This window comes from Amphiprion ocellaris, chromosome 4 (genome assembly GCF_022539595.1).
Source record: "Amphiprion ocellaris isolate individual 3 ecotype Okinawa chromosome 4, ASM2253959v1, whole genome shotgun sequence".
NCBI classification, from domain to species: Eukaryota; Metazoa; Chordata; class Actinopteri; family Pomacentridae; genus Amphiprion; species Amphiprion ocellaris.
In genome coordinates, this window is record NC_072769.1 from 17,749,558 (window position 1) to 17,777,312 (window position 27,755).

The following is a 27,755-nucleotide window of genomic DNA, read 5'->3' on the forward strand; positions in this document are numbered from 1 at the left end:
CTGCACTGACCTCTATGGTTTAAACATCCCATGTACTTTTGACAACACCCATCATCACCAGTGTTCAGGTGAAGGTATTTGTACATATTAGCACGCCCAGCTAAAATGTAGCATGGTGCTATGGTGCATCTCTGTTGCACATGATGTTAAATAAGTTCTTTTTTACCACTAGCTCTGATACTATATCAGACTGGGTGCAGTTATTCTTCAAGTTAGTGTCCTAAAGACCAGTGTCACAAAGCTAGTCAATAGCTGGTTTCATTACAGTTTTGTTGTCCAGCTTTATAATTTAACTCTGTTATAAGAGAGATTGTTCATCCAACGGTGTCCAGTAACACTAAATCAAGTGCATTTTATTTCACTTTAGGGCAAGATAAGATTGGTGTTGTCAAAGAGAATATTTGTAAAGTAAAAAATATCTGATTTCGACTAGCGAAATAGAGGCTAAAACTACAAAACTACGCAAAATAAATGATGTATCCAATACATTTTCAAGCATAATGAAGCAATGTTCAATTAAATAATAAAATCAATCAAACTGTATAAGAAATTGTCAACATCTACATTGGAATAAACCGATGAAATTGTACTCTTTAAGCTTTAAATACAAATTAATATAATAAAGGAGAAACAGGAAATAGACAGGAAAAATTATGTTGGTATGAAGAAATAGTATTTCTACTCAGGGGGACAAATACAAAGTCTTAGATTTTTAAAAAGACTAATGAAGCTCCATAAACATTGTGTCAGTAAATTATTACAATTCAGTTTTAAATGTATGGATGCTTTTTCTTTGTGCCACAGTGCAAAGTGGGCACATGTTTTACTTTTATTTTTGCATTCGTCACATCATTAAATCTATTGACAGGCATCCGACCACGCAGTATCAACTACTACTGGGAATGCAACGAAAGAAAGAAATTCAGCACAATTGTTAGCCTGTGCAACTGTAAATTTCATTCATTGCTGCCATAGGTTGTGATCCACAATTGTTTTGTAGAAGTCCTATTTTATAGCCAGTGTGCTTGTGTAAAACTAAAATAAATTTCTTAAATTAAGTGTAACAAATTATTCAGGCAGCACTCTTTTGCTGGTTTTTGCAAGGATAGCTTTGAATGCAGGGCTTTTTCATTTATTTTTTTTATTGTCAGCATTCTGTAGGAATGCCTTTATTTGTGTAATTTTCAATCCCATTCAAAGTAGTTTTATTGGCATGACATTTTCAGCACATATTGTTGCCAAAGACCAAGCCATCCTGCATGTGTCACCACTGTTCAAATTGATCCAATGTCATCAGATCAAAAAGTCTGTGTTGAATCTTAATCAGAGAGATAGCCCTTTAAAACCTACAGAACAAAATAAAAATGCTTATCAAGCATTTAGTCACTCGCTTTGTGCCGATGCAAAACTATAGTAGAATTACAGTACATAGTAATTCCAATTGCTTTATTTAATGAAAGGCCACAAATGGATTGTTCTCCGGATGCTTTTGAAATTTTTTAGCACGGTGGACCGAAGCTATATATTTACTTTATTACACACCACAAAGACACTGACAGCTGGCGTTTCCTTTCCTCTGTTATCTTTGCAGCTCTCTACTAAAGCTAATACGGTAATGCTCTCAGTTTGATAAAGGAAGTACCTATAAGTCAGAATTTTTACATTTTGGGTGACACTCTTTGAAAAGTGTCACCCACTTGGTTTTTAATTTGACAGAAGACCTTCGGTAAACAAAGGACGTGCCAAAAAAAACAACCAAAAAGCCTGATTAGCACACCAAAAGAAGAATGGCCCATTTCAGAATAATGTATATTGGATTATTGGATTATCATTATTGACTCATTAATGTATTCACCACTTTAATGTTGCTGCTAGTAATGGTGAAGCTGATTTTAATGACTTTATTTACTACTGGATAGTTTAAAAAATTTCCCCTTGGAGATCAAAAATGGATCTTAATCAAATAACGCGACATCAGAATTCATTTGTTGATTGTATTATGCATTATTAATCTGAATACACAAAGTAGTGTTTAAGTTATCAAATAAATGCAATGCGGTCAAAAGCACAATATTTACTTCTGAATGTTAGTAGAGTATACAGTGAAGGTTGTGAACAGAAAATGTCAAGTAAAATACAAGTGCCCTAAATACTTGAGTAAGTGTACAATTTCAATTTACAATATACAATTTAATTTAGCAGATGCTTTTATCCAACACGACACAGCACAGCACAAGTAAGGATCTAGTGAGGAGAAATGTACTTAGGTACTTGACACCGCTGCATACAGAATACCATCAAGCTATTCTCTTTTTTCCAATGTGTGCTTGAGCGCTACGCCCATGTCCTTTGAAACAGTTTTTTCACAGAATTAGACTTTTAGCTGTGTGACATCTCTTTCAGTTATATGCTGAGTTTGGTTTGAGCTGAAACTCCAGATGAGGTACTGAATAGTGAAAACAGCACTGGGGGATGTATAAAAAAGAACTTAAGATTTCAGCACCATGGAGTGTGAAGGCGAAGGAAACTGCCCTTTTCAACTGCCAATTTAGGATGCAAAGGGGTTTTTTTCTTCTTTTTTCAGTTTTTCTCTCGATCTCTGACCGTTTGTCTGACTTTGTCTTTGTGTTTCGCACAGACACCAGAGGAGCTGGAAGATGACTCTGACTTTGAACAGGAAGACTATGATACTCGCAGCAGGACTAGTGTCCAGACTGAAGATGACCAACTTATTGCTGGACAGAGTGCTCGGGTAAGTGATGTTCGCTTCCCCACTGTGCTGCAGCTTCTCAAATGTTCCTCAGTTATGGAATCTGGCATTAAAAATGTACAGAAAAAAGGAAATCTATTTATTTTGGGTAAAAGGTGGGCAGGAAGCCCACATTTTTCATTTATATGACTGCAGTGTTGCTGCTTCAGCAGTAAACTGAGGTGAACTTCATTCCAGCCAAACATCCACCCCTGTCCCTGGCCATACTTTAATCAATTCATCCAACTAGTTCCACTTACATAGCATGAATGTCCATTTAAATGATCCTAACAAGCATCATTATTTTAAGTAAACGCTATTCAGGGATAGCAGGTGTACAATTACAATCACAAACAAAACTAATTACCAAATTCCCTCCAGACGCTGGCCAAAACATACAGTCTAGTACTGTGCCAAAGCTTCAGTCATGATCACCAGGGTCTGGGCTTTGTTGCACATTAGCAATTTTTCACTTGGGCCCAGCTTAAAGAACATTAACAGGGTATCAGTGCTTGCTCCCCTCCAGCAACACAGAGGCTCTAGCGGTGTGTTGCATGTTGAATGGATTGTGGAAGGCAGGAGTGTGACTTGGCCCACTGCCTCTCCCTGTGGCACAGGCCAGCATTACACTGCTTGCCTGGGTGTCTGCACAGTCTGCACACATGGGAGTAATGAATTTAAAAAATGGGTGAATATATAAAATCAAAACAGCAGCTTGATGTAGCTAAATGTATGTACAGCAACAACCCCCATGGTGTTGCTCTGTGATACTTTAATTGTTAGATCCTTAAGGCTAGCTAAAGGATGCCACATTATAAGAAGGATTATATAATATTTCCAGGTCAGTGGCCACTGTGGCCACCAGTAGCAATAATGAGGTAATGATTTAAGCTAAAATATGCTATAACAGTCGCAAAAGTCAGCAAAACTGACTCAGTAATGGTAGTTACACATTCACCACCATGATCTACAAGGTAATTTCGACAAGCCTAGACTACACTTTAAAGTTTAGTTGATTAATGTGGGGGTTTTTTTTATTAAGTAAATAAATAAATAAATTCAACTTTTCATTTGTAAGAAAACTTAATTATTTTTGAGGTTACATAGTCTTCTGGCCTCTCTATTTTCTCTGTCACTACTTGTCTCGCTGCTTTTTAGAAGCTATCCAACAAATACAAGTTCTCGGTGAAAGGTCCAATCTATTATAAAATGTTGCATCACTTGGCAGTATCTTCAAGTAATTGCTGCCAACAAATCCCTACAAGTAAACAACAAAATATGTTGTTTATCATTGCCTTGCAATTAGGGAAAGGTACCTGTCATGGTTTAAAGAGAGCAGTGTGGACCATTGGTTGGAAACAGGAAACAAATTGCTTTCTCCTCTGAGGCAAATCACACATTATGTTGACCCATCCTTCCACCCTAACTTCTTCCCTCCCATTATGTGACTCTGTAACAACTTGTGCTACTTCTGCCTTTGGTCCTGAGAGAAGAGAGTCAGAATCCACATTAGAAGCCCTTGTCAGTTAAACATACACGTGTCATATTAGGCATTTATTGACACTGTTGACACTGTTATTTTGTGTGTGTGTGTGTGTGTATGTATATATATATATATATATATATATATATATATAAATATATATATCCTCTGCCCATAGATAGTCAAGGAGGCAGCGAGTGTTTTATTAATCTTCTCAACTGATGAACTATAGAAGTTTAAAGCACTGGGTGCCCAGTAGCTGCTCCAGCATGACTGTGGGGGTCCTTGGTGTGAAGTACTTCGAGTTTGTTTTATGTATACTCCCACAAAGGCACCCACAGCGTAGCATTGCGGAGCCATCTGAGCTTAGATGCACCAACGCTTGCACACAAAGGAGCTTCACAGTACCGAACTGTTAACTAGTTTTCCTGGCACTCAGCAGTGCTTTGAGTGGGCAGATTTTCTTGGGAACAGTTTGAAGTCGCAACACGTCTCTTTGTCATAACTTGTTACTGTAATGCAGTGATTTAAGGTGCATTAAAGGGTGTCTTGATTGCATTTGATGATTGTTTACACACACAGTAATTGGCAACCCATGAAGCTGAGCTTGTCTCAAAAAAGATGTGCCGTATAGTGTATCACAGCATGTTATCAAATGTGATTACACCTGTGTACATTTAGTTTTCTTTATTGTCTAGTGCATACTGCATAATGCATCTGGCATAGAGACAGAGCTTCTCATACTGATGTTGCCTGCTTTTCCAATCATACACTCTGTTATGTCCTCGGAGATTAAACATTTAAACATTCAGAAGGCAAGCACATTCATAAAAGATGTGTTTGCCGTGAATCACTGGTGATCTGCCCAGTCGGCCTCAGCTTGTCGTGTCAGGATAAAGCTTGCTGTCCTCTCACGGTCATGCCAAGTCCATGCTGGTGCTCTGTGTTTCTATTCAAACAGACAAGAGGAAGCGTAATCCATTTTCTCCATAGGAGCTGACATGAGCACACGAAGGTTTACAGTCATGATCCCTCCAAGCCCCTCCAGTGGTGCGGGTATCACACACAGGACACAGGCGTGATATCTCCCTCTCACTCTCTCAATCTCAACATCTCTCTCTTGCTCACCATAGAAAAAAATCAAGTCAAGTCCAGGGCAGTCTCAGGAGCGTTTGCTCCCCCAGCTTTGCCTTGTGCGGTGCTCCACTTGTCACTTGTATTACCCTTATGCATAAAGCTAAGTTATTAGAGCAAATGTGCATAATGAGGAGGCAGAAAAACACACAAGGGAAGGAGGCCTGTATATAGTGTCTCTCTCTGTTAGAACATGTAGATGCAAACTGTCCTTCTATAACACGCTATGGATAACGCACAGAGAACAGAACACAAAGCCCCCCGCCGACCCCGAACACACACCAAACATTTCTTAACACAGTGATTGGATAACACTGTTGATAGGTCATCCATAAAATTGAACTCTGAGTGTCTGGGCAGTTTATTTCAAATGAAACAAATTAAAGTCATTTCAAGACGCCGCACTTGGCGAAGAAACCCGGAAAGTGCTCTAATCCCTGCAGACGTAGCCGAGTCGCAGAGTGTATTGGCACAGCACTCCCTCGGCCGGATTTGCCACTATGTTAAGCTCCCAAGGCCCGCTCCTTGTTGTTATCAGTAAAGTAGGGAAAGGGATTTGGGGATAAGTGAATTCTAGAGCTGGGTTGGAGGGGGTTGTGGGGATGGGGAAGAGGGGAGCTTCACCAAGGGCCTTCCTGCTCCCCCTGACGTCCCAACTGGCTCATGTGTTTACCCCTGTGCTGCAGCTTTCTTTTGTGCTCAGAAGCCCTTTCTCTCTGCCTTCCTCCCTGACGCTCGCTCTTTTGTCACACCATTTTCAGAGTGAATTGCTATACTCACCAAATCCCCCGCGCTCTCTCCCCAACCTCCCTTGGTCCCTAATTTTAGAGAAGGAATTTTCAGTCCAGATTGCTGAGTTTCAAGAGACTTTTTGGTCCCTTTCGCTGTTTGGGAGAATAGTTTGCCTTGCTTTAATGCAGTCCTCTTATGCACTCAGAAATAGCAACGAGAGACGTAGTCTGATTCTCAGTTTATGCTACCATTTATCAGACTCATTACAATGACCTTTAGCAATATCCTACTTTTTTTTTTTTCTAAATGTACCATTGTTGAGTATAGTTATGGAAATAAGTAAATAATTGATGCTCCACCAGTTGGTTGCAGGAATGACATAAACAGCAAAAACACTATTAACTACCTTTGAGGTCAGAGAGTTCTGCCGAATGTCACAGCATACTCACTGGTGTTGCTGTTGGCTAGGCTGCTATTGCAGTGCAGCTTTGCCTGCATTATGTTGTTGGCCTCACTGAAAAATGAACACGCAATCAACAAAACGTATCCTAGGGAGCTCCTGACTTGCTTGAACCACAAACTGAACACACAAGCATCCTTAAGGTGTCTTGGCTGAAATGCCTTTTGTTGCTGCCAAGGCTATTTTTGATAAATATTCAAAGATTTGCATTTAAAAACAGGTTGTAGCTGAAATCAGCAAATGAAATAAACCTTCTTTTAAAATAGCACACAGTAAGTGGTGCTACAGTGGACAAACAACAGACTCAGTGAGCCAGTCATGTAGAAAAAAAACATTATGTGAAAGTAGGCTATACAGGATGTGTAGGTATTGATATTTGGTGTCTAGACTCTGACCTTGCTGTTCCTCATGAGAAAACAATGAGTTCAGCTGGCTTCCTCACTAGTGCATCTAGACTCTACCCTACAGGTAGATGCTAGGGTTGAGATGGGCCTGTTGAAATGCTGTAAGTGCTATCAGTGGCAGCAGTAGAAATATAGATTCAGGTTAGCCATGTGGCAGCAGCTACGCAGTCAAAGAGCGAGCAGAGCATTAGATTACACTAGAAAAGAATTAGTTTATGCAACACTTTGACACATCAGAAGGCAAATGGAAGTAGCTATTCTGACTAGCCACATTCAAAATCAGGGAAAAGCTGGTACTCACTGAGAGGCAGCATCCAAACAGTTTATACCAGTGCACACTCACAGGAAGACTAGAGGGCGTTCGTGGTGTTTCACTTGATTGCACACAGAAAACATGATGGAAATTGTTCCAAAGTTCAAACTCAGCATACCCACTTTAGCACATCTGGCCAGTTGCTGTTAAAAAAAAAAAAAAATCAGGGAATTGTCTTATTAGTGATTTAAGCCATTGATGTGTATTTGTATTGTGGATGGGTATATAGTAGATGTTTAGTCCTAGATTAAATAAATGGTGGTGCAGAGGCCCCAGAGCCCCTGCGCCACAATAACTCACAGCGACGTGTGCAAGCGTACCTGCAATGCCAATGCAAGTGTGCCCTACTGAATCACTTGTATGTTTTAAATTGTTTATTCCTCATTGTGCTGCCTAAATACATATTAACTTGCTATTTGTTTTAAATGTGAGCAGTGTTTTCACCCCACATGCTGTTTAATGGGATTTGCTTCCACGCTCTTGTTTGTGTGTCTTGGCACCAGCACCAGAGGAAATCTACACTGGGCTTGAGGGGCCTGGTTTTGCTTGTTTGTTTATGCCATTCGGGTTTTTTTTTTTTTTTCTTTTCAAGCTAACCGCCATCAAAGCTTTGCACCACTCTGCTTACAGAGTGATCAGCAGGCCAATGCTCATGGACACATCTGTTGGCCTCTGATGAGAAAGTTGTGCCTCCATGATTCTCTATTTTTGTCTGTAATTTCAATTCCCTCTTTTTCACTGCGCCCACCCTCCCGTCCCTGCTTGTTTTCTTTCGAAGAATTTCAAGACGACAAGTCATCTATATTTTTGGTTATTTCATTTTCCTCCTGACATATCTATCAGGGGACCGGAGAAAAGTGACACACTTTCTCAGTGAGCTCACCCCACACCCCCACACCAGCTTTGCTGTGAGAGAGGGATTCAGGAAGAGGGAAAAAGAGAACGCGGGTGATTATTTCATTAAGAGAATAGCAATTCTTGGAGGGCAATCAATAATAGATGAGGTTAAAAAACAATGGTGACTTTTCTCTTTTTACTGTACTCGTTTTCTCCCTCTGTCTCTCGAGTCAATAGAATCGACCTAATGGAAACCAGGTTACTCTTCCTTCCATCTCACCTCCCTGACATAATGTTGAACAAATGCATTATTCATTCTCTGGTCTAAGAAGCGAGGTAATTATACATTTATCTCCCAAATAATACCGGGTCCTTACTGCGCCTGTGACCTTGCCACAAGATTTATGCCATTTTGGAGCTGCCCCCAAAGGCCGCTGAGAGAGCAAATGTATTCTTACAGAGGAAAAAAAAATGAAGGCAAAAATGGATTTGCTTTTTATGGTTATAAGATGTCAGGGGGTTTGAAAAGGTCCAGTCATTAAATGTAAAGTTTAGAACTTTATTTTGAAGCACTTCAGAAGGGCAAGAATAGTCAGACTCCAAACTTAATGTTCAAGTTTTGTAGAGGGGATTAAAAAGTACACTGCTCAGAAAAAAATGGAACAAATGGTGCAACAGCTCTCCGTTTATATTCAGTCCTTTATTCTGTTTCTCCTTAACTAATCCCTCTTCTTTTTAGCCCCTTTCCACATTTCCCTCCCTCTCCTTCTCCCTCCCCAACCTTATCTCCTGTCTTTACCTTAATTCTCCTCCTCTGGCGTTTCCCTCATTCTAAACCATCTCACCAATTTATTCTGCCCAAATTTACTCTTTCACCGTGTCTTCATTCTCCTCTAATGCTTTTGTTTCTGCCATGCTCCTGTGCTGCCTGCAGGCCATCATGGCACAGCTTCCCCAGGAGGAGAAGGCGAAGATTGCTGAGCAGGTTGAGAGCTTCAGACAGGAGAAGTGCAAGCTAGATGCAGAAGTCGCCAAGTGGGACGACAACGGCAATGACATCATTGTATTAGCCAAGCAGATGTGTATGATAATGATGGAGATGACAGACTTCACCAGGTAAAACTGACACTAACATATTTTTTAAACTGCTTAAGTGACAAAGACATACCTTAATATGTTTGAGTTAGAGTCATGTCACTTGTATTTATCTCTCGATTTCCCCCATTTGAGCTCAACCCATCTGGGAAGTCCTTAATTCCTCATTAATGGTTATCTGTCTCTTGTATGTTAGTTGTGATCCACTCTACAATTATAAGACAGAGAACAAAATAAAAACAACAGAATCGATAAATATCAGAGCCATGATTACTCATGAGTGTTTGCGACTGCCCTGCTGTGACTGCACCATTATGACTTGGCATTGACCCCAGTGATTCAGACTGACTTGGACAAACTGAATGGAGTTTTCAGCTTAGCACTCACTAAAAATGAGACATCATGCACAGGCAAACACACTTATCTTAATCATTTTCATTTTTCATGTGGTTGAAAACAGAGAAAACACAACACAGATCGCAGATTCTTCCTCTCAGGTGTTTTTTTTTTGGTGTAGCAGCTCTGAAAAATCTCTTGTTTTAGTTTGTAAAACTTAACTTATCTGTTTCCTTGTGCTTCATATCTCTTTGATGCATCATTAGAGACAAAGGTAGACTGTATTTCTCTCATCCATTATCGAGGAGACCCTGTATTTTTGTCATATATCCCTGCTGTCAGCAACAGCAAATTAGCCTCGGTATCAGCATGTCTAACACTAGGGTGAACTCAGTCTTTAAAGGGAAGCTTTGTAAGTCCCCTGCCTCTGCAACTTCACTCACAATCCATTTTTTCCTTCTCTCTCACTCCTTGGATTTTCCCAGAGGCAAAGGCCCCCTGAAGAACTCCTCAGATGTGATCAACGCCGCTAAGAAGATTGCAGAGGCTGGTTCCAGGATGGACAAATTGGCCCGTGCTGTTGCAGATCAGGTAGCTTTGCAACTCTCCTTGTGTCTGACATTTTTGGCTTTAATTTCTGTAAGTCTGAAAGTGTCTCTGACTGTGTCACGGTAACTGACGGAGGAGCAAATGTCGAGTCCGAGTAAGTGGGCATGGCCAATGGGAATCTCTAATGTGGGAATTGACAAGCCTAGCTGGAGCAGTGGGCTGTGCTGCTGCATGACTTTGTCTCCCAATGGGTCCAACACTGAGAGAGCAAGACAGCAGAACCAAGTTGTGTCTCTAATATAATTAGCTCCCAACCAAGGTGTTGCATTCATTATCAGATGAGTACCTCTCTAAAACACGCTGACAGACCATTTTCAATATCTAATCAATCAGTGCTGTGCCGAGGGAGGAGAAATAAGTGTGTATGCTGTGTATGTGTGTGTACAGCAAATGAAGTGGGAGGTATTTCAAAATGCTAGCAGCACTCCAGGTAATGCATAATGCTCTTCTTCATTTCATCTGTCTCTAATAAGAAGTGAGAATGAACTTAGGCTCAAGACTCGTTGATTTATTAAGGCAGCCTGTTGTCATTGTAATTGCAACTGCTGTTAGCCAGAAAACCTTTGGAATAATTATTGTTGGTTTCAGTATCACACGCTGGGCTTCTGTCTAGTGCTGCTGAGCTGAAGAAAAGCTGGAGCTCACATCAAAATTTAGTCACAATAGTCAATTTTTTTTTCAGAAATCCTGCAGGTACATGTATGTCCATGCAATATTGGTCACTTTTAATTTAAAATCCTGCATAAACAGCAGTTTTTGACCAAACATCTTCGACAATACTGTATATGTCACCATATAGCGTTGATAAAGCAACCATATAAGCAAACGGTTACCTGTTCACACTTCCAGTCGAAATGGAGCAATGTAATTCCAATATTCATTCCTTTTTAGCTCTTTTTTTGGCCTTTTCTAACTGCTAAACTCCTAAAAAACGATCAGCTATTTAGCTGTTAAATGCTACATTGCATTTACAAGCTAGTCATAACATCTGTCCACTGCTTGGTACCAAGCTTGTAGCATATATCTGGTTTATTGGAGTTTTGGTTTGTTTTGTTTTTGTTTGTTTTGTTTTGTTTTTTTTTGCTTAAAATGCTCCCTGCTGTATCTATAATACTGACGAGAGCAATAAGAGTAAACAAAAGGCATCTTTTTTTTTTTTTTTTTATTATTCCATTCAGACTGTTGCCAATAAACCAGACAATACAAACTTGTACCTTGGCCCATGTACTTATTTATCTTAAACATATTTCTTTTGTTAAAAAATGCTGAAAAAAAACAAAAAAACATTGAAATGTATTGTTAACTAATAAATTCCAAAGAAGAAAACTAAACTACAAAATACCTTGACCCCAGGGGTTGGGTATGTCATTGTGAGGAGAGGTTTTTCTGCAACAGCTTTACATTTTCTTTATTCCTTGCCTTCTTGTGACAATATGCGGCTTCACAATAATAAATCAGCAAGCCTTCTGCTGTTACCACAGTGCAGAATCCCTGTTAGTTTTTCTAGCTGTAGAGTATGTTAAGCTTTCAACGGTCCAGAAGGCATCTTTAGTCAAAGCTGGCACTTTTCTGCTCGTGTCACACTGCCCTGCTCTTCAGAGCATATTGCACTACAGAACAAAGTTTCAGGCAACGAATGCATAGCTCTGTTATGTAGTAATTACCACAAACACAGAGATGAAAAGCAAGCATTTTTCTCCCTCCGTATGGGCCTTGTGCATGCCTCCATGTGTGAGAATATTTGTCTGTGTTTGGGGTTGTGTACGTGGTTTAGAGCAAGGTCTGGGGCAGCAAGCAGAAAGTAAACAGGGACTTGTATTTGTGTGCCTATGTATTCACTTTTTGGCTTGTAGACTGCCAAGTGATGATCAATGTTTAACAGGGCTTAGGTGGGAGTGAATCTGTCACATGGCAAATCACTTGCGGAGCCTGTGTCTGAATCAACAGTTGCTCTAATGAAAAGAGCAGGTGGCTTGCCATTTTTAATTCTCACTTAAATGTTTCCTACACCAGTGTTTACTGAATATTCAGAGCCTTCTGCTACACTTCCAGAGACATCAGATCTGTGTAATAAATTGGGACTTCAGGACCTTTTCATTTCCAACATGTATTTATTGTAAAAGTGTTCATGTGAGGCCTTCAGGATAATTAGTTGTCATGCCATTCAGTAAATAGAATGAGTTATTCAAAGTGAACACAGAAAATACTGCTTTTATAAAGCTAATGGAATTATACAACCAATAACACAGCCTTGATTACTTGTCCTGATTGCAGAAGAAGACAAGCATTTTGCATTCACACATCATAGTAGGTAACCCATGCTTGTCAAGCCTAGACAGTAAGAATAAAGGCTGCTCCCCTGCTTTCAGACAAGTCCCTTAAGTAGCAAACCTTGTTGTCATGAGTCTACATCAGCCCTATTGATGAGCACATGTGAAGCAGAAAGCAATTTTGCATGGAAGGGTGGGAGAATGGCAAGCTCTTTCATAGTCATTTAAGCACAGCACTTGACATAGAAAAACCCCTCGAGGCAACTCACCCCATTTCACTCCAGCAATACCTTTTTTTCTACTCTATTTCTCCCACTGCATTCCCCCATGCAGTTTGGTTCGTTCATCCCTAAATACATTGCAAATATTAAATTAATTCTTTTAGTTAAGTATTCAACGCCCTGGTATTCCTCAAACTATTTGTCTCTAATGTCAAAAAAAAATAGTTTTTGTCTAAAATGTTTCTGGGTATTTAAGGCTGTCCTCCAGTTTGACTATGTAATGGCATAGCTGTCATCATTGATAAGAATAATAACAAGCACAGTTATAAAGGCTTTTATTTAACATGATAGCACAGCACCTGAGTGTCAGGTGTAGTGCAGAACAGCATTGTCTGATGAATCAGATAATTTAAAAGCACAATGGAAGCATTACAGTTACAAAGCCTGACCAGATGACATAATCTCTAAATGAAAAAACAGTCAAAATGTGTTTAATTTGCAATCCATCAAAGGTTTGGACATATAAGGGATCCTCAGTTACCTTAACTTCCTTTACCTCGCTTCTATTGTGCTCAGTGCTCAGAACAAAGTTGCAATAGCCACATGTAAGTGACTGTGGTTAGTGAATACTGCTGCTAAGGCTTGGTAGGTGTCAGTCAGTTACAAAAGACTGTGTAATGATGCATTGAAGGAAGACCATGAATAGGCCATATTGAGAAACATAAATACATTTTTTAAAAATCTTTTAACCTAAAAATTAGGTGTATTAATAATTGTTATTGTTTTTGTAAGTTTTTATTAATATATTCTGAAAACTTTACCAATATTCATTATATCAATATCAGCTCAACAAAGACCCAAGGTATGTATGAATGTTTGAAATACTTATTATACATTTAAGGTTAAGAATGTATCCTGTTGCGTATTGTATAGACTAACGCACACCTCTTTTGAATGTTATTCAACAGTAGCAGCAGGTAGCAGTATGCATAGCACTGTTGGAAATAGAGTGACTTTGACTGCTGAGTAATTCTGCTGCACATTGGATTCACGTTTAGTAATGTTACCCGTATTGATGGTTGCTGTTGATGTCTTTATATTCATGTGTAGTATGTTAAAGTGTGTATTGTAATCTAAACAGGGCTACATATCAGATGGTTAACAAATGGCTAACATAATGCTATTGATATTATTCAGGGGGAACAAATAAAGCTGGGCATTGAATAAATAGTAGGACTATTTTTAGGTGAGCATTAACAATGTCTAGCATACTAGCGAGTAATTAGGGCAGCAAGGACAGTGTATGTGGTGTGACTGACTAAATAAACTCCAGTACCCATGTTCATTGTAATGAATACATTACATAGCCAGTGCAGCTCTGTGGCTCCCTAATATGCCTCCTTTTGTATTTGGACAAAAATAGAAGTCTATGTTAGAATTTGGATCTAGTTGTTGCTATTCAGACATCATTTGACAACAGAATGGCTCTATTGTTTGCTTCGATTGTTTTATGGGATATATTAAGAGAAATATTGTATAAAATATCTTAGAAATCTATAAACATGCTTATATTTTTTCCATTCCCTTGTAATTACCTTCATTTTCTTTACACTCGTGAACTTTCAGTTTGAGCACTGAGTAATGCCAAAGAACTTTAATTAGTGTCACAGTATTGTTTATAAGTTTATAAGTTTGAAGCAAAGTATTCAGACTTCCACGTTTCACTTTAGTTGTCACAGCGGAAGCCTCTGTCGCACTGAGTGCAAAACAACAAGAGCAAAGCTCCTGTCACCTCTACTGACAGCGGTGAAACCAAGTGTGACTGATGTGTAATTAAAAGGCTGCTCAGTAAAAGCAAAACTACAGTTTAACAGGCACTGGCTGGAGTGGAGTCAGAACCAACTATTTCTGACGATGAATGCTGTTGCTGAGTGAAAATCTTAGAATCGTCAGCTTTTCAGGAGAAAAAATGTTTGCGTCATAACCATTATGCATTTTCAGTGTTTTTTCAAACATTATGTGACCACATTTTCCAGAAAGTATCGTCCGCTGTATTGTCCTTAATGTGTCCTGTATCCCCTGATGCATAACTATATGTCATTGTTTTACCCCAATGCCTTCGGTAGTTAATAGATAATTTAGAAAATCAGAATGTGTAGAGGAAGCAAATTTCTTTTAAATTAAAGCTTGACATTGACCAAAAATTTGAGTAGTACTGTATTTTGAGTATTTTGGAGGTCATTACTTTCCATTCACCCTCTGGTCCCCGAAAAAAAAAGCCAGATTTTAGATTAAAATGAAATATAATTTAATACAGTATATGGTCTAAAAACTTTATGAATGGAAACCAAGCTCTTTCTTTGCAAATAACGGGGAAATTGACTTTTTCTTTTGAGAAAGCTGGTGTGCAAAATGCTGTGGAGAAATCTACCAACAGAAAAAATGGTTTCACTGTGTACTAGAACACAATACTGCTCAGTCCTTGGTGGAGACACCAGGGACTGAATGAGCAAATAGAAAGATTGCCAGCTATCTTGAGGTAACTGACACATGACAGCTTACCATCGGAGTAGTTGTCCGGTCGGCTAGGAGACGTATTGGGTAACTGTGTGTACCATGCTCCATTTGAATCTGTCATTGAACCATCTTCATGTCATCCGTCATGCTCTCACATATTTTTCTTGTCTTTGCCAACTTTTCGCTATTTAATGTATCAAAGATGCAAAAGGTTTAAGGTTCAAGGTTACATTTCACCACCAGGAGAATTTTTTTTTTTCCTGCAACAAGAGCTCACATATTAACAGAACTGAAATGGACGACAACAACAACAAGAAAAGCACTCAGAGAGTGCAGTACTCTGCCAAGGCTGCTCAGGCTTGTATCATTTCAAGGGCTGAAATCTTGAAAAAAAAATTGTGGCAGAAATCACAGGAACATAGAATGTGGCCATTTAATATAGATGGCCCATGTCGTTGTTTCTCTGATGTCCGTGATGTGCAGGTGGAGAAGAAACGCCCGTTGACACTGACTTTCTTAATAAGAACTTTATTAAAAGAAAGAACAGTATCGTACAGCCAGGAGCTGTCTGGAAGGATGTGGCCCAATGATCCTCCTCGAACAAAGACCAACGGTCAGTTTTTATACCTTCTAGCAACGTATAAAATTACAGCATCTGGTTTACAACCCCACTAAAGAGTGACAACTCCTCAGACAAGACTCCCCTTCTGTGCATTCCTAAGGGTCACAAATCAGCTATAGGTTAACAGTGGACCCCAAAGTCAACACAGCATAGGATTTCTGGAGCCTGAAAACACATCTTCAGTACTTACTACCATCTGTTAAAAGTTCACTCTATGGTCAACAACCACCAGAACCACCTGTTAGTTAAAAGTTCACTCTATGGTCAACAACCACCAGATCAGATACTTCACCCACAAACAAAACAGCCTTGCCCTGAGCACAGGAGTGTGTTATGCATGTGTATGGTATGTACGGATACCGAGTCATGTGACATAAATATGTAGCGGACGGCGGGAATTGATGGGACTCGGACACACCCCCACAATTTAATTAACTGTTCCTTGTATCATTTCTGACGGAAAAGTCGGCAGTGGTAGATTTTTAGTAGGATTGCAATCATGTGATAGTCAACAGGCAGCTGATGTAGTTAAAGTGACGCCGTGCCGCTACCTCGCAATGATACAGAAATCTTTAACAAATCCATGGAACCAGATTATAAGCTGCATCACTGCCAAAATCTAATCACTTGGTCCTTGTGTCATTTCTGACCTTCCCTGAAAATTTCATCCAAATCCATCAGTTCATTTCTTAATAACGTTGCTAACAGACAGACAGACTTACGCCAATCGTCACATAACTCCACCATTCCTTGGCAGAGTAATCAACAACAAACTAACAGGTGAAATGGAAATCTTTGCCAAATACAAATGTGCAGTTGTGCCAAGGTGGAGCAAAGACGCAGCCACACTGCTAATTTTCATGAAGCATATCAGTCAGAAAGCACAGGGGATAAAAGAGACATGGGGTCTTTTAGTCCTCCGAACAGATGCCCTGAAACGACAGCCTCGGGGCAAATGGCTCAGATTCTCTGTGGAGTGGATGGTCCTGGCAGTCCAATATAGCATTAGCTCTCCTAAGGACCTGCCTGTTATGAATGACCAAAGCTTGGCTTTACTCCCCCCAGAGAACCCCGCACATCATTCTCGCCATCGTTCTGAAATGTCCGTCGGGAGGATGTTTTTATTCGTTTTAGGCCAAATTATGTGACAAAAAAAAACAAAACAAACAACTGCAAAGACGTATCACTTGCTGCTGTAGACTGTAACAAAACACATTCCTGAAGCACAGAGAGAAGCATTAAGGTCATAAGGACTTTGAAGAGGCTGAACAACGTCAGGCAGTGGACCACACAGCGTTTCCTGATGAGTCAGTAAAGAATCCTGCTTCTCTATGACAGATAAAGAGAGAGACAGAGGGAGCTTCAATGAGCCTGACAAAGTAATGGGCCATACAATTTATTTACATCAACAGGGAATCTGCGGAAGAACTGGGCTATTAGTCAATTGTACAATAGGGAACAATTGTGTCATGTCTGCATCAAACTTGCCTGGGGCAGTAGCATGCGTGCAAGTATGTGTGTCTGCCAGCAGTAGTATGAAGTGCACTTAGCAGTGATGCTAGCCAGGGCTGGCAGTGCAGTGATAATGCCCAAGGAGAAACTTCCCCCTGCCTCACTGGCTGCTCTATGAGCTCGTGGCTCCACCTCAGCCTGCATCCAGTGATTGAGAGCAACTTGATGGTTTTACTGTGTAAGTTGCACTCTGATAGTGGCCATAACTATAAACATAATACTGCCTCGAATTGCTCTTTGCAATTATATTTCACATTAAAGACACAAACATTTCACCAGACAGCAAAAGAGGGTTTATTTACTTGCTATTTGTGAGCATTGGTTAAGGGCACTTGTGGCCAGTCAATGACATTCGTCTTCGCACGGGAGGCCTTTTCCTTTCACAGAGAAGGAGGAGATATGGGTGGCCAGAAATGCTGCAGGTCCTGCAGGGGGTATATTCATATCACAGCTCAGTGTTTGACTTACCATCCCCTTCTACCCAAGCCCACAAGACAAGGGAATGAGCTGTGCATTTCCCCACACAGTGCTGCTGAATGTCCTAGTTAGGACCGTTTAATATTAATGGCTAGAAGAAAGGTGTTGCTACAAAATGATGCTCACAGTGTTTAAGTAGCTGATGCAGTGTTCTTAACCCACTGGGAGCTTAGTGGGCTATAGCTGACTCCTGGAAGGCTTCCAGATGGAATAATAGGGGCAAACTGTGTGATAGTAGGACACCTGAGGAGGCTGTCCTTGTATTCCCTGTTGGTCCATTTGCTGCACTGTATGATTGGTGTCTGGTGTTGAAGTAGCACAAAGGCCAACAGGGCCAGGTCAGAACTTCTGTTCCAAAAAAACAGAAAAAGAAAGAAAGCGGTGGCAGCGAGGGACACATAGAGACAATGGCTGCTATGGAAGTAAGTCTTTCTGGGTTTCAGAGTATTGTGTCCATTCATTCTTGATTGATCTGTTTTCTTCTTGTGCAACATGCTGTGACAAACTTGTTTTATGTGAAATGAATGTGTTTGACACCCTGCCGTGTGACTCAACCTGCCTTTGAAACTCATGCCTGCAACCAACCGGCACTGAAAAAAGGTTGAGCAACATCTTCCATTCTCTGTGCAAAGGAGTGCAATTAGTCACCCAAAATGCTGGAACCCCGTTGTTTTTTGTCAGGATTGTTGTTCTCAGTATTCTGCTTTGAAGCTCCTACAACAATTCAGTATGGTATAGAACCTCCATCTTAAATACATTTTGGAAAGCGCACACCCTTTCAAACAAAACGGTAGTTGTCTAATAGGCAGGCTTAGATTTTGCCATAAAAAAAGTTTGAAACAAGGATTTTTTTTATTTGCTATATTAGTGTTCTAAACATGCCCCTCTACATTCTAGCAACAATCTCACAGTGTGTCTCATTTTATAGATGTATAAATTATATTTGCCCGTCACTACGCCTCTCGGGGATGGTGCTGAATGATCATGAGCCATAAATGTCCCAAATCTGAATTTACTGCTCAGTGTAAATTATTGAGAGCCTATTACATAGGACGTCGTTAAAAAGTGTACTTTTTTTGCGCTGTATTCTTTATTTTGTACTACAGGTTTCGAATATAGTGATGCACAAAATGGCAGATACACGAAGAAGAATATTGGCCAAGGCGTCAAAACTGTGTCTGGCCATTCTGCTGCTCCCTTAACGTCAATGGCCACTTACAGCTATTATTTGTGTGTGTGTGTGTGTGTGTGTGTGCTTTGACTCCTTGTACCCCCCCCTTTCTTCCTTTCAGTGCCCTGATTCAGCGTGCAAGCAGGATCTGCTGGCCTATCTGCAGAGAATTGCCCTGTACTGTCATCAGCTCAACATCTGCAGCAAAGTGAAAGCTGAGGTCCAAAACCTTGGAGGAGAGCTCATTGTGTCAGGGGTAAGTCTATCCATACAGAGCAGCACAACCCCAGCTCCACTAGCACTGATGCTCTAGATGGGCTGTTAGCATCCAATCACCAGGCTTGATCCATTTAAGACCATTTTTACGCTCTGCGCTGTGGGTGGGCCAATCTTTTAGTTCAAGGTCATGATGAAGCTTTGGAAGATGAGAGGAAGGGTCATGCAGATTAAAGCTGATGCAATTATTTCAACCCGATTACCATCTAATAATACCTGAAATGTGCACTGCAGGCTTCCATTTGTATTTTTTATGCCTCATGAACTCTATTATTGCTGCTGCAGCTCGAACTAAAGACAGACAATTATCGCATGTTGCTTGCATTTGACATTTAGACTTTTCATCAAGGATTTTTTTCACTATATAGATAATCATAAACATTAAATGTTGTAGCCAGTGCAGTCAAGTCATAAATATTCTTTTATTTCTTAGAAGAAAGGAGACAGAGCATTATAAATTTGTTGCGTATTTCAAAGCTTTCTGTGTTAATGATTTTCGTTTGTTCAGTTATTTCATTAGTTTTCATTAGTTAATGTAACTCTCCTCTAAGCTTTCCAACATCACAATTTTCTCCTGATAAAATACACTAAACCCAACTGCAAAGCTGATGATCATATAAAGGGATTTCATCTCTTTCTAAAGCTAGAAAATACTAGCAAAGGTAGTTGTGGTTATTCATGACGTGTTCCAGCTACAGACAAATGTAGATGTCAGATAGTTTCCCTTGTAAATGTGCTCATGAAATAAAATTTCATGTCTGGATTTTTTTCAGTGACACTCATCCAGTATATACTTGACTTGTACTGTAGCGGCATTTGCCTTATTAAACTGAATGGGCATCAAGTCGATTTTTATTTACTGTATGTAGTGCAAAAGCACAAATTCTCCTCAGATGGCTTGTAAAATCTTTTTAGAGCATGTGGCATCCTCTATCTCTGAAAGTCCTCTCCAGAAATCTAAAAGAAAAACTAACTGCAGGCAGAATAAAGGATGAAAGCTCAAGGACAGAGGAAGGATCCCACAGACATGAAATAAAGAACACTGTTCCACATTAACCCTCTGGATGCCAAGCAGTGTCGAAATCTTTTCTGCTCTTTTCAGATTTTTACTCTGCGGACACTAATTTTTCTTTGCAATTGCATGTACATTGCTCTGCAGCTCTATGAAAACAGCACAACCTTGGCTAAATTTGAGAGAACTCAAAAAAAATATTTTGTGCAGATAAACATTAAATTTCTTTGATTTTTTAAATTTTTTATTTGAAAGAACCTGAAATCAACATGTAAGAATTTTTCCAAGAGCCCACAGGTGTTAACATATAAAAAAAAGCTACTCTGCACACTATAGATATTTTACTGCGTAGAGTTTTAAATTTCTTTCCATACTTTTCTCCTCTCTGTTCTATGAATGCATAGCCTGTAGTCAGCCCAGTTTAGAAAATGAATTTTCACTGTTGGTCAAAGCTGAGTCACTAGTGGCCTTCCTGAGGAGTACAGAAATTTTAGGGTTTTTTTTTACAAAATCTGGTTAGAGCAAACACTGTATTTTTAGCAAAATTTGAATTAGACATTTGGAATAAAGGGATATTGATAAAATATCTCAATTCTAAGCTGTGATCCAAATTAGTTTTTCACCCCAAATGTCACAGATGAGCAGTTCAAGGACCGTTAGAAAGTTCAAGATGGAGCAATATTTTTTTTAGGTTTTCAGTGTTTCTAGCTATGATATAAAGCAACACAAAACGGTGTGTTTGGGGGTTCAGAGGGATAAATGGCTGTTTTCAATTGCTGTAACAACGTAACAATACAATTGCAATTTGTACAACTTTGTACAAGACTGTTGGTGTTTTGTTGGTGTGGGACACATCTTCCATGCACAATAATTGTTATTTAAAATAATATATTGATTGCAAAAAATGTTCACACAATTACAAGAGAAATCAGTAAAAAAAAAAAACAAAAAAAAAAAAAAAACAAGGAGATCTAAATTTAATTTTAATGGTTTATTTGAGATTCAATTTGGTCATTAAGGGGGTGGGACAAGAGAAAAATGGCATTTTAGGGGGAACTCCAGACTTATTTGGTATTTTCAAAAATATTTTCATTCTTTACTCCTAGTTTTTTTTTTAGATTTGGTCTCAGGACAAGTAAATTTACACAACAATTGAATATTTTGGTATTTTGTACATGGATTATTTGAAATTTGATGGGTGGGACCTAAAATGTTCTCCAATTCTGGAATAACTCGTAACATTACAACAGCCCTGCATCGCCATGTAAGCATGTTAACATTAGCATTTAGCCCAAACTAGACTTTTGTTTTATTCCCTTAATATACGTTTTGTCTGTTTTACTGACATCCATCTGACAAGCCGTCAAACCTGTATGTATTCCTCATCCTCTCAAAGTTAAATGCTGACTCTATGTCAGGTCTTTAAGTCAGTCTCGTCCACTCAAGTCCTTATCAATCTCTCCTAAGCCCACTGAGTTGTTGAGGGAAGGAAAGCAAGGAGAGTAGAAGAGCTGTTTGAGAGCCGAGACTCAACAGTTGAGAGATTGTTCGTCGGCAAGCCAAGAAACCCCACAATGCCCTGGGCTTGGAAGATCAAGCAATTCTTTGTTTCCAGTGTTTCTAGCTATGATATAAGGTGTAATTAACAAAAGCAGTGGATTTTTGGGGTTCAGAGGGATGAATGACTGTTTTCATTGCTGTAACAACTTAACAATATAATTGCAATTTGTACAACTTTGTACAAGATTGTTAGTGTTTTAAGGACCCGAAGTGATGCATCCTCATGTTAACCAACATACAGGGGAATAAGTGATTAGTTCTATACAGTGGTAAATAAATTTTAAAAAGGCACAAAAAGCACTTCAGTACTCTGTACTGGCCAATTTCCTGAATAGAGATTTAATCAGGAGAGGAAAAACAGTGGACTCCATGTTCTCCCACTGTTTTGTTTTACAAGAACATTCCTATTAACTGCCTTAGTGTGATGTGTTTTTCTAATCTTGACTTTCATCTTTGCTTTGGATTTTCCTGGGTTTGATTCTCCTCTTCTTGATTTGTCAGGACTCTATTATAGTTGGTCTCACATGAGATATGCGAGCCCTGCTGAGATTTTAACCTTTTCATGGTGACCAGCTGGAGTCCACGCTCATTAAATCTAAACAGTTGACTCGTCTCAGTGTGATGTAGGAGGAGGCCCACTGGCCGGCAACCCTTAAATGTCAGCCAAACAAAACAGACGGAGACAGAGGTACACCTGACCTCTGCCTCTGCCAATTAAGAACTGCTAAAATAAGATGTCATATAGTGAGGGTTGTTTTTATCCTGCTTAATTGCCAGTAGCAGCTCAGACCTCCTAGGTGTTGTATGTAGATACTATGTCCTAATGTTGTAGTTGAGGGATGGATAGTACTTGCACTTTTTCTCTTTGGAGACACATCGACCCTTAATGTTTTCTCTCTCTCTGTCTCTCTTTTCTTCCCCTTTATCTGTCCTTGGCCTCTTGTAGCTGGATAGCGCCACCTCCCTGATCCAAGCAGCCAAGAACCTAATGAACGCAGTGGTGCTGACTGTAAAGGCGTCTTATGTAGCTTCCACCAAGTACCAGAAGGTGTACGGAACAGCGGCTGTTAACTCACCCGTGGTGTCTTGGCGCATGAAGGCCCCAGAGAAGAAGCCTCTGGTAAAAAGGGAGAAGCCCGAGGAGTGTCAGACACGTGTACGACGAGGCTCCCAGAAGAAACACATCTCCCCTGTCCAGGCCCTCAGCGAATTCAAGGCCATGGACTCCTTCTAGGAAAAAAAAAAATCAAGTAATGTTTAAGAAAAAAAACAAAACATGATGGTGACAAGTTGGTGAAAAAGTCCCTTTTTACATTGTGTTAATCCACCTCTATTTGCCCTGTGTGTGCTTGGCGACACCTCAGGAGGACTACGGTATATATATATTAAACTGCCACACTGTGGCTCCTGTGAACACTGTGGTCCTCGTGGCTCACAGACAGCCAGCACACACTCGACAGTATTTATCAATCTTATTGTAGCTTAATATGTGAGAGCCAAAATGTGACACAAACACTTTTGAAAATATGGGAGGTAAAAAAGAAACATATCAGAGAAGGAAGAGTGGCATTCAAAAAAAAAATGTGGCAGTTGATATTCTAGCTATGCCATTAACGTGCTACTGAATGGCTGCTTGTATACACACTTAAACTGTCCAAATAGAAATCCTGAAAGGTTCAATGACGGAGTTGTTCTAAAGGGAAGATATCAATGTTGGTCTGATCCCTCTTGATATTTTTCTTTTCCAATTTGAATGTTAACCTGTAGTGCTAGGAATAATTTATGTTTAAGATACCTGGAAGTGTCAGCATCCGAGTAGTTTCCTTGTTTCTGAAAATTATAGTAATAACCCATATGGTGTTTTTTACCAAAGCACACTTATGGTCTATTGTATTGCCTTTTTGAGTCCCTTTTATTTAATGATTACAACACTAACTATGATGACCTTGTTTGGAAGTTGTGTAGCGTATAATATAGACAGAGAGGTTTGAATAGTTGTGGTTTGCTCAGAGAATAGAAATCCCTGCATACAATACCTTTATATTCACCCTTCTCTAATAAATCCCTCAACTTGACCCTGCAAGTTTCCTTTGTCTTTTTTGTATTATCTTGTACTTGCTACCATCTGCAAAAGCTCCACTGTCATTCGGAGAGTAACAACCTTTTATTAATCTGAAGGATCTGACACAATCATTAGAGATCTTTGTGCAAGATCTGCAGATGGAAAAATTATGGAGGAGGAAGAAACGTATTAGTACTGCAAGCTAGCAAGAATAGGTGTATTGATTCAGGGTTGCAGGTCAAATCCCATTACTTCACTGCGAGATAATTGCTCTCAGGTCAGTGGTATTAATGTTGCCTTTGTGATGTTTTTTCCAGTTCCTTCACACAAACAATTCTGAAATATAATAAGAAAAGAAAACAGGAAAAATATCTCAACAGCTGTTGTTTTTGTACAGACATTCATGATGTATCCTACTTTCTGACTACCTTTATCCTCTTTAATAGCTTGACAACGACAAGAAATTAACATATACGGACTATTATGTTTCTCAGGCAACGAATCATACTGACTTTCCCTTTTAGAGCCACCATGAGGTTGACATTCTTGCACCCATTCAGGGTAAACTGTTTTCCTAAACCATTCCATTTGGCCATGATCAGTTCAAAATTCCACTTTGCAAAACACTTGGTTTAATGAACAAATACCTGAAAAACTAATGACATTCCCTTCACCATGAGCTGTACTTTCCACTCAGCACTAATCCGCAATGGCGACTTAATGGTTATTCCAGAATTGGAGGACATTTGGGCTTACAAATTTTTGAAAAACAGACCTTGTTTTTTACAATTTTCTGCTCCATATTCATCAATAATAGGCAATAGACTATCAAAGGCTTGATTGGCTCAAGGCTTGATCAGCTCACACATCAATAGTAATATTTTTATTACATGTTTTGTTTGTAGTTTGCTAATCCTACTCTAATCACAGTAACAGGGTTGCTAATCCATGCTAATGTTAGCTTTTTCTCAGGAGTAGAAGCTAGATATTTAGCTAGATGTTACTGCTGACCAAGAGGACAAACTTACTGATGGAAAAAAGTCAAGAAAAAGTCAAAAGAATTAGTCTTATCCTGATAATATGAATAACAGGGTTGCATGAGGTAGAGTGAGACATTCAATTAAGGCTGACAATTTTATGAAAATCTGAAAAATAGAAGAGAGAACATAGCTTTGTTCTACCCATTCTTTAGGAAAATTATTTGATGATGTCAACTCCAGTGTTTCATGTGATTCACTGTTTTCTTCTTCTTCTACCAGCTAAAAAGAGTTACGCTAACAGGGTTGTTGTGGGACACACGTTCCATGCATGATAATTGTTATTTAAGATATTATGTTGATTTAAAAAATGTTTACAATTACAAGAGTCATCAATGAAAAACAAAACAAAACAAAACAAGGAGATTTAAATTTCATTTTAATGGTTTGATTTGAGATTCAATTTGGTCATCGGGGGAAGAAATGGCATTTTAGGGAGAACTCCACACTTATGTGGTATTTTGAAAAATATTTTGTAACATTCTTTTCTCCTATTTTTTTATTTATTTTTTTTTTTAGATTTAGTCTCAGGACAAGTAAATTTACACAACAACTGCATGTTTTAGTATTTTGTACATGGATTATTTGAAATTTGATGGGTGGGATGTAAAATGTCCTCCAATTCTAGAATAAACCGTAACATTACGCCTGCTTTGCATCGTCATGTAAACATGCTGACATTAGCAATTATCTCAAACTAGACTTTTGTTTTATTCCCTTAATATACGTTTTGTCTGTTTTACTGACATCCATCTGACGAGCCGTCAAACCTTTATGTATTCCTCATCCTCTCAAAGTTAAATGCTGACTCTATGTCAGGTCTTTAAGTCAGTCTCGTCCACTCAAGTCCTTATCAATCTCTCTAAGCCCACTGAGTTGTTGAGGGAAGGAAAGCAAGGTTGAGGAGAGAAGAACAGCTGTTCGAGAGCCGAAAGTCAACAGTTGAGAGATTGTTCGTCGGCAAGCCAAGAAACCCCCACAATGCCCTGGGCTTGGAATGAAAAGTTTGAGCTCTCTAAAGGCAAAGAAAGATCAGTGCGGATACTGCCAATGTGAAGTTTATATTGCTTGTCTGGTTTTGTGGGATACCGCTGAGACCTGGCTGCAACCTCCCTTCATGCCGAGTGATTCCTGTGAATTAGTTCATTTTAGGAGACAGCATTCCTTTCAGAGAGCAGCTCTATGAAGTCCCCAAAGGCATCCCTGGTTCACCCTGCCATTAAACACGGAGAGCAAATCAACTAATTGCACAAACGCGACCTTGATCTCTCGTGAATCGAATCAAAAGCATCGACAAGCATAATTGTCCCAATAATGGCTCGTGCGACACCAGTTTAGATAATTCTGCGGTTCTGCACTTGCTGATAATGAATAGGGTTCTTTATGTATCCACATTGTACCGCTAATGACCATTAAACACAACATGCATCAGGCATCCGTGCATCACCAGAGTACCCTGTGTTTAGGAAGCAAGGCCACGGGGGAGAAGTAGTAACACAATCCAGTTAATGGAGGGATTAATTCCTGGCTGTGGTGCTGTCTAAACTAAAATAATCCCTGTGTGTATCCATCTCTACTATCCAAATAAAACATGCCATGGTGGCTGACAGCCTGCTCTCTTTGAAAACTGAAAAGACATAATTAAAAAGAAATAATGTTGGTAGCAGACATACCAGTGCAGTGTAGGATTGGACTACTTTGATTTGAGAGATGTCTACATGGGATGCGCGGTATTAAAAGGATTAAAACAGAGTTCTAATCTAGTTAAACAAACCTCCCTCAGACCAACTATAAAAATAGGCAGAGAGGAAAATGACTGTCAAACCCCCAGAGGGAGAATGGTGATGAACAGCACACAACCAGCTGCTGCAATATGGTTTTTTGGCTCTCAGTCTGTGGTGTCAGAATCCTTCTGACACTGAACACTTTGCCATCTGCACACATGGACATGAGCGCTGTAAAGGGACGTCTTTTATGGCTGCAGTTGTTTCATACTGCAACATGAAAATCAAATCAAAGGAAGAGGAGTTGAATCATCTCAGCTTGACATCATGTGGCATCTATTTTTTTACTCGAACAAGGTTTAAAAGACTAGAAAGGTCAACTGAATGTTATTTTTGGACAGATAGTTTAACTGTCCCAAACTCTACATGATGTAGGTCGTGCGTTTTTCCAGTTTAATTTGGATCCCTGTGAGATCCCTGTGATAACACACAAATACACATTTTACAGAGTATGAATAATTTTAGCTTGAACCCACTGACATATTACTGCTACAAATTCACTGCAGACAGTTTTGGGGAGATATGAAATGAAACCTCAGGCTTTACCTGCTTTATTTATTTACACTTTCAGCTCTTTAGATGTTCTTCTAGGAAAAGGGTCAAACCTCTTTCTAATTCTAATTTTGTCAAGCCTGTCACCAGGTTGGGAGAGTGTAGACAATTCATGATCTCTCTCTGAACGCTGGGATAAGCTTTGCAAAAAGTCCTGACAACACACACATACACGCTGCTCATTCGAAAGCCTTGCGCCTAAAATTCTTTTTTCATGCTTCCTTCTGCTCCAACTCAACTCCTTGAAAGTGTCTGGAGGTCAGGTGGCCATGGCATTTCAGTGTGGCTGCCCAGACTTCTCTGGCACCAACTCATTCTATATTTGCAATTTGAAAATCCAGACTCTAAGGATGTAAATGGCTTTTGGCCGTTGGTCCAATGAAATGATGAAGCCAAAATGTGATCATGATACAGCAACATTTCTGGGGTTTTGTTCTATTTCGTCTTTTATAAGTTGGTAATTTTATGAATTAAAATGCAACTGGAATGGCAGACTTACCTCAGTATCGCGTTGCTTTTAACACAAGTCG

General features: G+C 39.5%; 1 protein-coding gene across 1 annotated transcript in view; it reads left to right on the forward strand.

Moving 5' to 3' along the window:
- The window catches only part of ctnna2 (catenin (cadherin-associated protein), alpha 2), a 343,745-nt gene extending 319,880 nt beyond the window's left edge, over window positions 1-23,865 (forward strand). Inside the window, exons 14-18 of the mRNA XM_055009627.1 lie at window positions 2,639-2,752; window positions 9,047-9,228; window positions 10,029-10,134; window positions 19,064-19,198; window positions 22,737-23,865. Coding sequence (XP_054865602.1) covers window positions 2,639-2,752; window positions 9,047-9,228; window positions 10,029-10,134; window positions 19,064-19,198; window positions 22,737-23,024 — 825 coding nt within the window. The 3' untranslated portion in view covers window positions 23,025-23,865. The remainder of the gene's footprint in view (window positions 1-2,638; window positions 2,753-9,046; window positions 9,229-10,028; window positions 10,135-19,063; window positions 19,199-22,736) is intronic.
- The last annotated feature ends 3,890 nt before the right edge of the window (window positions 23,866-27,755 follow it).